This window comes from Macaca mulatta, chromosome 7 (genome assembly GCF_049350105.2).
Source record: "Macaca mulatta isolate MMU2019108-1 chromosome 7, T2T-MMU8v2.0, whole genome shotgun sequence".
Lineage (NCBI taxonomy): Eukaryota > Metazoa > Chordata > Mammalia > Primates > Cercopithecidae > Macaca > Macaca mulatta.
This window is the reverse complement of record NC_133412.1, coordinates 43,380,181-43,392,940: the sequence shown is the minus strand read 5'-3', so window position 1 is coordinate 43,392,940 and position 12,760 is coordinate 43,380,181. Positions and strand designations below refer to the sequence as shown.

Genomic DNA, 12,760 nt, shown 5'->3' with positions numbered 1-12,760 from the left:
CACCTGAGGTCAAGAGTTTGAGACCAGCCTGGCCAACACGGTGAAACCCCGTTTCTACTTTTAGTAAATTAGCCAGGCATGGTGGCATGTGCCTCCCAGCTACTCAGGAGGCTGAGGCAGGAGAATCGCTTGAACCCAGGGGGCAGAGGTTGCAGTGAGCCCGGATCATGCCACTTTACTCTAGCCTGGGCGAAAGAGCGAAACTCCGTCTAAAAAAAAGAAAAAAAAAAAGCCAAGTTGTGTTTGTTGTTTTGTTTTGTTGTAGCACTATGGAAATCATGAAACCTAACATAGATTGATTAGGGTCATATGCTGTCAATGATTGCCCAGCATCCAAGGTGAGCAGCAGTAGGAGCAGCAGCAGCGGCACCACCAGCACCATCATCATCATCATCATCATCACCATCACCATCAAACCAGCTTTATTTCATTCAAAAGATATATATTATTAAATACTCACTCCCACTGCCTGTTATCCCACCATCTTAGCTTTATACCCTGAAGTCTTGAAACCTTTTGTACTTCAGGAGCTTCCTAACAACATAAGACACAAATGCCCCCTAATAGTTCCCTAAGAGTTCCCACCATAAGCCCCTGTGAGCCATTTCTGCCTTCATTGTCAACATACATTTAACAACAAATGGGTAGGACAGGAGATTATGAAATTACACATCACAGGCACCTGGTAGCAAGCCTTGCATATTGCATGTGCTAAGAACATTTGAGTCCCCATCGCTTCCAACCTGTGTGCAGTCAAGGCAGCCTGGTCTAGGGGACAGAACTTGGGCTTTGGAATCAGTTGCCCCTTCCCTTTCCCATGCTGTGACTTGGGGCAAATCGACCTCTCCGGCCTTGGTTTGCAAACCCTCTCTAGGATAGTTCTCTCTCTAGGAAGGGAATTCTCTCCCTGCAGGGCTGTTATACAGCAAAAGGAGATAAGAGAAAAAAAAAAAAAAAGTGCCTGGCACAAGCCTGTCACCAAGGGGGGTGTGAAAAATATGGAGTTTCCTTTCTCCTGTCATCAGCACTAGGGATGTGTGGGTCTGCCCTAAGCCACAGGGCCACCCCTGTCTAGAGGGGTGAAGGGGTGTGGTCAGTGGTGAGGACCAGGGTCCTGCTCCCCACTCCCTCCAAGGGCTGCCCATCATGCATACACTATGCAAACATCTCCAGAGATTTTAGAATTTGGGTCTCCTAATAAGGTACAACTCTCCTGAGTTTGCTCAATAAGCCCATATAAGCCAGTAATGCCTGCTCTAAACTGAGTACAGAATCTCAGGAAAGAGAATGATCAGAAAAGGAGAAGGGGATACAGGTAGCACAAGAGCATCGATACAGAGGAGAAAAGAAACTGCTCCATGAGAACTGCAGCTGAGTCCCTAGGAGCACCCTGGATGACTCAGCCAGTAAGTGACATGGCCTCAACTTGATCTAAAACATCTTTTCTTGGCCGCATGGACTGCCTCTTGGGTCTCTCTGAATTTTTTTTTTTTTTTTTTTTTTTTTTTTTTTTTGAGATGGAGTCTCACTTTGTCACCCAAGCTGGAGTGCAGTGGGGCAATTTTGGCTCACTGCAATCTCTGCCTCCTGGGTTTAAGCTATTCTCGTGCCTCAGCCTCCCAAGTAGCTGGGATTACAGGTGCCTGCCACCATGCCCAGCTAATTTTTGTATTTTTAGTAGAAACAGGTTTTTACCATGTTAGCCAGTCTGGTCTCAAACTCCTGACCTCAAGCCGTCCACCTGCCTCAGCCTCCCAAAGTACTGGGATTACAGGCATGAGTCACTGTGCCCAGCCAGGTCTCTCTGAAATGTTTTGGTGTCTGTTTGGGAACTGTTGGGAGGTGTCTGTGCTCCTCCAAAGAGGATCCTTGAGATGTCAGAGCCATATCAAATATTTGTGCAAATTAGAATAAGTTGCCCCTTTCTCAAGACATTCTACTGACATCTGCCAGAAAACTGATGTAATATATACACAAATCTATAATGACTGTCATTTGAATAAAACCTCTAGAGTTGTGCAGTGCACACCCTACACAACTGCACAGAGTAACCTCAGATCACTGGCAGCCTATTCATTTTTGACAGACATAGGTGAGAGTGAATATTACAGGGGCTTCCAGTCCTAACCTTTCTGCTCCTTCCGCCTGCATGGGAGCCAGACAGGATGACTCAGCCCCACAGGCTGTGGACATTTCTCCCTCAGCACAGGGAGGCAGGGTCAGGGATAGATATGACAAGTGTCCTCCAAGTCTCTCTCTCATCCCTGTGGCTCTCTGTTCCTCATACCTTATGCAGAGTTTCTTTTCCCCAACATGCACCTGCTGTCAGTTGCTGCTTTATCAGCGACGCACTAATTAGGTCCAGCGAGGTTTGCTCTGCGTTGGAGAGGCTGCCGTGGCTGGCATTTGGACAAGCTATTCTGTTTGCCTTGTGGGCCACATGTCACTCTTTCTCCCTAGGAAATTACAAATGAGGCTCCCCCCTTGAGAGTCCCACTGTCCTAGCATGTAGAGTTGGGAGTGGGGTGTGACTGACAAGGGTGGGCAGGAGAGTGCAGCAGCCCAGGGCTGGCATTCTGCTTGGCAAGGAGCAGGCGCTTGTCTGGCAAGGGGGTTTGTAAATAATAAAGCATGCAATTCTTGTGTGCTGCTGGCATGGATGTGGCATTGGACACCAAAAGCCGTCCCCATTAGTAGCTCCGGAACTCCAGGAATGACTGGGGTGATGAACAGAAGCAACCAGAGCCACTACAGGCTGCTTGCGGAACCCCTGGAAGTGGGCGGGACTAGCCTGTGCCCCTTTCATGCTCCACCCCATCTAACCACTAGACTTTACTGACAAGCTCTGTTCCACTCCCCATGTATCTCCTGACCTAGCACAGTGTCTGACACATACTGGCACTTAAGAAACATTTCCTGAATGTCTGAATAATTCAGTCCATGTGTACTGAACACAAATGACTCAATCCTTATCCTCATGGAACTTGCAATCTAGTAAATGAGAGCTGAATTTTTTAAATGATTACTTCATTACAACTGTAGTAAGTGACACAAAGGAGCAGTAACAGGGAAACCTGCCCTGGAAGTGGGAGGGCTGGGGGAGAGTTAAAGAGTGAGGGCTGGGCATGGTGTCTCATGCCTGTAATCCCAGCACTTAGAGAGGCCAAGGCAGGTGGATCACGAGGTCAGGAGTTCGAGACCAGCCTGACCAAGATGGTGAAACCCCGTCTCTACTAAAAATACAAAAATTAGCCAGGTGTGGCTAATTACAGGTGGCATGCACCTGTAATGCCAGCTACTCAGGAGGCTGAGGCAGGAGAATTGCTTGAACCCGGGAGGTGGAGGTTGCAGTGAGCCGAGATCGCGACATTGCACTCCAGCCTGGGTGACAGGGTGAAACTCTGTCTCAAAAAAAGAAAAAAAGTGGGAACTGAAAGGGACCTTAGGTCTCATCTAGTCTAGTGTAATGGTTAGCAAGACACAGGCCTATCACAATGTCTTGCTTGTCATAGATGCTCAAGAAACACAGATTGAACGAATGAATGAATGAATGAATGAATGAATGAATGAATGAATGAGGAAGTCACCTTGGGCTAGTGCTTTTGCCTCACTTGAACCTATGTACTCTGACCCCAGGTCCAGGACCCATTCCTGCCCTGAGCCATCCCACCTACTCCTCCAACAAAAGGATAGCTGAGCCAAGCCAACTTCCTTGGTTGCTGGTCCCAGAGTGGTCTCTGCTGAGCTCCCACAGGCTAGCAGGCTCATGCCACCTTGGCCTGGATCTAGAGAACTCAGTTCCACGCCGTTTACACTGCCTCCTACCCACAGAGCATATTTAAGGGGACTAGATGACAAACTCACACAATTGCCTCCCTCTTTTGTGTGAGGGAGGGTCAACACTTTCCATTCTCCTCCATCTACTCCAAAAAATACTCATTAACCTCCGGTCCATTGCAAGGAAAATGGATGATCAACATGAGAAGCTCAGCTGTTGATTAATTTTCCCAAACAGGGCCAAACTACAAAGCAGCATATTGCAGGGGAGAAAATTCAATAAACAATATTTGAAACAAATTTAATAGAACATATAACTCATTACCCACCGGGGTCTGGGCCTGTGCCGTCATGTTATGCACAGAGGCAGGTGGAAGGTGGAGGAGTGATTTGCATCTTTAGTGGGACCAGCGTCGAGGGTTTGTTAGTAGTGCTTTCAAATCAAGTTCAAGATGTTAATAGCCAATACTGCATCTATAATTAACAGGCATTTGGATGGGAGGAAGGGTTCACATCCGTTCTGCATTCACAGAATGAAGATGCTGAACAGGACTGGCAGGCATCCCCAGAAGCAGCATGGGGACCTGCCCTGTGGGTGGTGTGGACTGGGGAGATGGGGATAGATGAAGATAGAAGGACGCCCAAGCATCAACTTCTAGGTGCTAAGAAAGGGTCAGAGCATCTAGGCCTTGGTGGCTGGTGCTCCCTCAAGATCAGGGCCATGTCCTCTGGATGTCTTGCTCTGTGCTTAGGTGTCAAGTGCACTTTCCATATCAACAGGGATGGCACAGGCCAACCCAGAATTCCCACATTTGGGCTGTTGGCATCCTGTGATCAAAATGGGAGCTAGGAGATTTGAGTTCCAAATGAATGTTCACCTTGCATTGGCTGTGTGATCTTGGGCAAGTCACTTTCCCTTTTTTGTCCTCAGTTTCCTCACCTATAAAACAAGGCAGCTGGACCAGGTGATTCCCAGTGTCCCTTTCAGCTCTAGCATTATGGGCTATCGACCCACCATTGGGACAGGTATGTGACCAGGCCCAGGCCATGCATTAGCAGAGCAGGTGGACCACAGCTGGTGGGAATCTTAAGAGGCCCAAGAGGACTCCCCATCTCTGGCCCTGCTTCCTACCATTCCTCACACCTTTGGGTTAAGACCCCCACTCCAGGCAGGAAGATACTCAGAGTCAGAGCTAAAGGGCCCTTAGAGATGACATAGCCAGTGGTTCCCAGCTAGACACTTGTAAAGGCTGCAGCAGGTTGCCAAGAGCAGATTGGTACATTTCACAAAACCTGCGGGAAATCCTGTATTACCTGTGATGAAGCTAACTGAAACACCAAGGTTTTTCTTTTGCTTTTAATTAGAATTAAATTAACTCTATGTGATATCCCAGGTTAGTGTGTGCTGATCAGAAGCTCTGATTGGTCATAGGTGACATCATAGGAATATCTAGATCATGGTTGGTGGACAAGAGGCTGCCACTAGAGTCACATGGTATGTGGTCACTGGCCAAATTGTACTTGTCCAATATGTGACTAGCCTTGGACACCAGCCCAGAGGGACTGCAATGTCTTTCAAACAGAGAGGGCTTTGTAGGGGGAGAATACCAAAAAGGGTCCTTAGTGGTGAAAAGTTGGGGAGACTGGTTTCAATAGCCTCAGATGATTGATAAAGAAACCAAGGCCTGTACATTACCGGGCATTAACATTAGTTTATCCAAAAAGAAGATAGACTACTTCCAGCAGGAATTTGAGATGGTGATTTTAGGGGAACAACCTCAATAAAGGACCTTAGGGGACAGGCCTGGCTGGGGGAGTGGGCAGAGTTGCTAGGCTAAGCAAAGCATATGACATGCCAGATGCAAACTCCTCAGCTCACAACCCTGGCTCTCATCCTGGCCTTTTCTCCAGTATGTGACAAGATCAACTGACATGAACTGAGGGCTGGTTTGGGTCAGGCTTTAGGCTGGAGGGAGGCAGGTGTAGACAGAAAAATCCTTGCAGCCAGTTCCCTGGGAGCAGTGGCCTGCAAGTCCCAGCTCTGCCTTGTGGGCCCACTTTGGCTCATGGTGGATTTGATCATCTCTGATGTCTGTTTAGCTCAGAACGTCTTGTCTCCCAGAATGGATGCTCTAGAGGCCAACTATATAATTTTTGCCTGTGCTTCTCGCTCTCTGGTAGGCAGAGTTGGGCAGGGAGTGATGGGGTGAGGCACGGAAGCACAGACCAGGATCTCCTGGCTTTCCCTTCTCACAAGAGCCCCATGGAGGCTCAGAGTCAGTGTGTTAGCGTGGGGCCCATCCTTAGACGAGACAGTATTCTGTTGCCTGTGTGTGATGAGGACCACAGAACCCAGCCTACCAGGGACCCTCACTCACACATTATTTGAAAATTCCCATACTCTGTGCCAGGTACTGGGGAACCTAAATAGGTAAGGCCCCTCTTCTCTTGAAGCTTCTAGTCTCTCTGGGAGAGGCAGAGAGTAAATAAGTGGACAAAGAAACATACCTGGATGTAGGCATGACTATACCTGCATGGGTACTGCCTGGGAGTTGCCCAAGGCCAGAGACTGGGTCCCAGTCTCTTCTGTGCCCTTGGAGCCTGCAACATGGCTAGCTCAGAATTGGCCCTCACTCAGCAAACATTTGCTGAATTGCCTGGCATACGAGAGAAAGCATATGGAAAGTGCCCAGTCCTTCTGCTCCTGTCCACAATAGAAGCCAGCATGTACACACAAACATCTCATTTCAATTAAACATTTATCGAGGATCCATTATGTACCAGCAGGGGCCCAAGCTCTGAGAATCTAGACATGAATACAATCAGATCCATCCCCACAGAGTTCACAGCCCCGAGGTGGAGGGAGGCACTGAGCCAACCACAACCCTCTGGTGCTAGGATGATGGTTGCTATGTATGCACCCAATTCCCACCAGGGCAGGGCTGGTGGGCTGGAAAGGAGTGTCAGGGAAGACACCCAGGAGAAAATGTACACAGACATACCCAAGGCAAACACCCACAGAAACACACAGATGTCTATACTGACTGCCCACATAGACCATCACATTAAGGCTTGTTTGTTAGTGGTCCCCCAAATCAAAAAGGTATTACTGTACCTTGGGTCAGGGGATGCGCTGGGGTAGGGAGAGCTGACAGTCTAATCTGAGATAGGCTGGTGATTGGCTTGCTATGAACATCAATCACCAGAGACTGGCCAATTACAGACCAGGCCTCACCCTCAGATCAGAGGCTAGAAGTTAGGGAATTTGACAAAAAACTTTAACTGTTAGTGTAATACTTGTGTTCGTTGAGGTGTTAGAACCTGGTATGCATTGGTACTGAGGCCAGGGGGCCAGGGCAGTGAGGTGGAAGAGGAGAGTGCTCGAAGTTAGCTGTGCCAAGGTTACATTCCTTCAGGGCAGAGCGGTGCACTTTAGAAACTGTCTGATTCCCCATTTGGACTTTTTGCTGTTAGGAGCTGACTGGAAAAAAAAAAAAAAAAAAAACAAAACACAGTTTCTTCTCTTCTCCCACTCAACAACAATCAACACAGAAGACTTCTGTGACCAATGTGTGGGGATTTCTCCCCAGCAACAAGCAATCAATCAGTTCTGCAGCAGACATCAGCTGGGTGCCCTCCAATTCAATTCTGACACTATCTATCTGGAGATAGCGTCAGATCCCACAGGTGGAGGGCTTAGGGCCCTAGACTGCTCCCCTTCCTGCCTTCAGATGCCAGTCACAAGCTCCAGGCTGTTTGCCTGTGTGTGTGTGTGTGTTTTTTTTTTTTTTTTCCTCTTGAGACGGAGTCTTGCTCTGTCACCCAGACTGGAGTGCAGTGGCATGACCTCGGCTCACTGCAATCTCTGCCTCCCAGGTTTAAGCGATTCCCCTGCCTCAGCCTCCCAAGTAGCTGGGACTACAGGCGGGCACCACCACGCCCAGCTAATTTTTTTGTATTTTAGTAAAGACGGGATTTCACCATGTTGGCCACAATGATCTCAATCTCCTGACCTTGTGATCCGCCTGCCTCAACCTCCCAAAGTGCTGGGATTACAGGTGTGAGCCATCACGCCTGGCCTTGCCTGTGCTTCTAACTGACAGGCTATAAATCAGGTTTCCTGCAACTCCCCCCTTGGGTTCGATTAATTTGCTAGAGAGGTTCACAGAATTCAGGGAAACACATTTACCAGTTTATTATCAAGGATATTACAAAGGATATGGATGAAAAGATACAGAGGGCAAAACATGTGGGAAGGGGTGTGGAACTTCCATGCCCTCTCCAGGTGTACAACCTTCCCGGAACCTCCGTATGTTCAGCTATCCAGAAGCTCTCCAAACCCTGTCCTTTAGAGTTTTTATGGAGACTTCGTTACATGGGAATCATTGGTTACCTTGCTGGCCTTGGGTGATCAACTCAACCTTTAGCCCCTCTTCCTTATACCTTCCCCCTTCAGTGGGTGGGGCTGTACGTCCCAACTTTCTAATCCTGCCTTGGCCTTTCTGGTGACCAGTCCCCATCCTGAAGCAGCCATCAGTCATTAGCATACAAAACGACCTCACTTTTGGCCAGGTGCAGTGGCTCACACCTGTAACCCCAGCACTTTGGGAGGCCAAGGTGGGTGGATCACCTGAGGTCGGGAGTTCGAGACCAGCCTGACCAACATGGAGAAACCCCGTCTCTACCAAAAACACAAAAATTAACTGGGCGTGGTGGTGCATGCCTGTAATCTCAGCTACCAGGAGGCTGAGGCAGGAGAATCGCTTGAACCGGGAGGTGGAGGTTGCGGTGAGCCGAGATCACACCACTGCACTCCAGCCTGGGCAACAAGAGCGAAACTCCGTCTCGGGGGTAAAAACAAAAAACAAAAACAAAACAAAAAAAAAAACAAAAAAACCTCACTTTGGAGATTCTAAGGATTCCAGGAGTTGCTTGGCGGGAAACTGGATGAAGACCTAATACATATTTCACAATGTCAGAGGATCTGACAAATGCAAAGTGTTTGGAACAGTGGCCCTCAGGGAATGGTCATTCCGTCCTCCAAGACCATACCTGTAGTGTGTGGTGATAAAAGTTCCAGCCTGTGTCAGCTGTGAGGGGGAACAGGGAGCCAGCCCAGAGAAGGTGATAAAAAGGTAAACAAGGGGCATGGAGTCAGGACTCTCCCCAACCCCCCTGCCGCGGGTACCCACCCTGCCTCCTCTCCTTCAGGGCTGGCATTTTTTAATTGAGAAGTGGATCTCTCCTCCAGAACTTCCTTCTTAAATTTAAACCTAGGAGGATTTTGTGTATTCTTTCCCTAAGAGATGGTATATCTTAGCACTAATAGCTTGTATAGTGCTTTCTACCCATCAGGCACTATTCTAACTACTACACAAATGATAATTAATTTAATCCTCTTAATCCTGTGAAAAGGAGACATTTCAATTCCATTTAACAGATGTGGGAACTGAGGCTCAGGGGGTTTAGTAAATTGCCTATGGTCACACGGTGAATAAGCTGTGAAAGCAGGATGGTACCAGAGTCCACCCTCTGTTCCCTCACCCCTATTGCCTCTCAGGATGGAAGATCTGGTTCTTTCTCCTTCACCTTCACTGGCACTAACACACCGGGGGTTCTGGATAAGCCACTGCCCCTCTCTGACTCTCCCTTTTCTTCTCTGGGAAGCAGAAAGTCACCTCAGCCTGGTGGCCTCCCAGGACTGCTGCAAAGACCAGGCGTAGGCTTCTCTGGGAGAAAACTGACACAGCATTGTTGGGAGCAGATGTGTCAAGCTGGGCTCCCGGCATCCTGTCCCATGGATCAGGGCCAGGGCAGGAGGCCTCTCTGAGCCCCATCAGTAGACCCGCAACAGGGCTCACAGGCAACTTGAGGCCTTGCAGGGGGATCAGGATTGGGGACACTAATGAGGACTCTGGGAGAGAAACCCCTTCTCTCTGACAGCAGATTCAGGCAGACAGGCATACGCTGTGCCCACGGTCTGCACCCAGGCCAAGACCCTCAGAGGTTAAACAGATTCTTATGTGCTATTTATTATCTTGGAGAAATTGGAGTTTTCTGGGTAATAGGAAAGCTGACAGACTCCAGCTGGTCAGGCCTGCTGGGGACTAGCGGGGGAAAGAGCAGGAACCGTGGGGCCTTTGGGATAGAACTTCACACTCCCTGACTCCGAGGGTGGGACAGAAGCAGAAAAGGGCTGGAGAGGAACTTCTCTGTGGCAAAGACCCACACCCGCGGGTCTCTCTGTGGCCCACATAGGAGTGAAGCCAGATGCCTGGACCCTTAGAGTTGAGAAGGGAGCTCCTCTATGCCACGCCTGTCATTTTAGAGATGCGGGAACTGAGACTCAGAGAGGGGCAGTACATATCCGGTGTCACACAGCTAGTGGGGCCCAGATTTATTACCAGGATTCCCACGGGAAGCTTTGGCGTAAGGCCTAAGACGCTGGCTGGAGACACTCCCTAGGGGCCGGAGGTGGGAAGTCAACATCCAGCAACCACTTGCTCCAGCGTAGACAGCACCACAGTAGGTTCCTAAGTGGGGAAGCATGTCCTGGGGGACCCAGGGAAGAAAGTCCGAACTCCCTCCCCTGGCATTCTAGGCTCCCAGCCCCCCTTCTGCCTATCTCCTTCACTCCACCCTTCAGCCGCCCCTGGAGCATTCCCAGCTCATACTTCTCTGCACTCTCGTCCACACCCCTCTTCCCATCTGCATCCCCTTTACCCTACTCTTCTGATTAACTGAATGCTCCCACCACTCAACGCCTCTGAAACCTCCATTCCTGGTCTCCCTACCCTGTAACTTGCCCCTCCTCCAAATTCCTTACTGGAGCTAACAGCGTACCCACTTACCGGTAGAGTGGATGCCCAGATTCACCCCTCAGGACAGAAGCACTTTCTTCTCCAGCTGCCGGAAAGTTAGTGGCTCCCAGGTGAGGCCCTCTATAGACACTGCCTTTGAAGTCAGCTGACTCACCTGAGGAGTCATGGCCCCTTCCCCCATCCCAGTGGATGGCCAGTGATTGATGGGGGCATAAAGGATTTCCCTCCTTTTCCCCCATGTGGGACAACTCCAGGGGTCATCTCAGCTTCAGAGCTTCCTGCCAGATCAGCAGAAGTTACTGTAACTGTGCCTCGGTTCAACTTTTCCTCAGCCTTGACCACCTCCCTCATCGGGATTGTTCTCAAGAGCTCACTAATCTCTATCTCAGAATGTTTTCCAGGGCAGCCAGTTTAGGATCCCCGGTAATGTAATGGTTAAGCAGCCAGCCTGGGTTCCAACAAGGAGCAACTGGGTTTAGTTCTGTGACCTTGGCAGAGTTAAGTAACTTCTCCATGCAGTTATCTGTTAGGTGAGAATAATGCTGAGGCAGTAGCTTCTATCTCGTGTGAGTGCTGTGACAATTAAATGAGATGGTGTGTGTGTTACACGATATTGAGAAAGGTCTCAATATGCATGAGCTATCATTTACATTTAACTTCTCTGAGGCTCAGGCAAATACGGATAGGATATTACTACTCGTGTCATGGGGTTGTGGGTGAGAAATCAGATTGGGAGACAACGGGTTAGACTTGGTGCTGCTTCAACCTAATACAGACTTTGGGGTCAAGGTCCTCTAGATTTGTGGTCTGGAGGCCTGACCCCTCCAATAACTGAAAACGGTTATATTAGTTTTCCATTACTGCTGTAAAAAATCACAACTTAGTGGCTTCAAACAGCACTAATTTATTATCTGACAGTCCTGAAGGTCAGAAGTCTGGTATGGGTTTCATGAGGCTGAAGCCCAGGTGCCGGCAGGCCGTGTTCCTTCCTGGAAGCTTTAGGAGAGGGTCTATTTCCTGCTCACTCATGTTGTTGGCAGATTCAGCTCCTCTGGTTGCAGGACTGAGGCCCTCATTTTCTTGCTAACTGTAAAAGAGCTGCTGATCCCAGATGCTAGAGGCCACTGCATTCCTCAGCTCCTGGCCCCTTCCTCCATCTTCAAAGTCAGCACAGGCGGGTGGAGGGCTTCTCATGGTGTATCTCTCTGACCTACCTTCTTTGGTCATCTTTTACTCTGAAGTACTCGTGATTATATTGGGCCCACCTGGATAACCCCCGACATTCTCCCCATCTCCAGGTCCTTAATCACACCTGCAAAGTCCCTTTATGCCATGTAAGGTAACATATTCACAGATCCCAGGGATTAGGACATGAACATGTTGGGGGCAGCAGGGGTCATTATCCTGCCTACCACAGCCATCCAACGTGGAGCAATCTTTGATCCAAAATTCAACCCCTCCCTTTCCAGGGAGAGGTCTGTGCCGTTTCCTGTGCAGCAGGGACCTACGGCCCCAACTGCTCGTCCATCTGTAGCTGTAACAATGGTGGCACCTGCTCCCCAGTAGATGGCTCCTGTACCTGCAAGGAAGGTAATGTGCCCTCTCCCCCAAGCTCATCCCCCACATATGAGCACACTGCCCAGGTGGTGCTGCCAGCTGAGGTGGGGCTGTCCCAGCCCCACCCACATGCAAGGTCAGGAAGCCTATATTGGTTGGGTTCCAGGCAAGGAAACCCATACCAGGAACTTCAATAGCAGGAATGTAATGAGGGGATTCATTGCAATGTTCAAAGAGCTGAAGAGCACACAGGGAAGGTATGCAACCCAGACATTAATACCTGTGGGAGAAGCTGCTATCGCTCCTAGGGTTGGAGGAACAAAAGAAAGAGTTCCCAGAGCCTGGGAGTGAAGGGTACCTGGTAGGCACTGAGACATAGAAAGAGGGGGCTGCGCCACCGCCTGAGGCCCCAGACAGAGAAAGAAAAAAAGGACACACCTATCTCTCCTGCTTCCACTCTCCAGTCTGTGGGCAGGTCTCCCACATGCAGCCCAGCTGGGAGCCAGCTGACGAGAATCCTGGGATATGCATCCCGCAGGGGCCAGCCCCCATCACAAACAGGGAAGCGGGGAAGGGGAGAAGGGGAGAAATGATGCAGTAGGCAA

At 49.5% G+C, this 12,760-nt stretch overlaps 1 protein-coding gene across 3 annotated transcripts in view; it reads left to right on the top strand.

Annotated features, from left to right (window-relative positions):
* Positions 1-12,760, top strand: part of MEGF11 (multiple EGF like domains 11) — a 383,043-nt gene that overhangs the window by 335,323 nt on the left and 34,960 nt on the right. For all 3 annotated transcript variants that reach the window (XM_077939610.1, XM_028851053.2, XM_077939611.1), the window contains one exon: positions 12,068-12,188. In XM_077939610.1, coding sequence (XP_077795736.1) covers positions 12,068-12,188 — 121 coding nt within the window. The remainder of the gene's footprint in view (positions 1-12,067; positions 12,189-12,760) is intronic.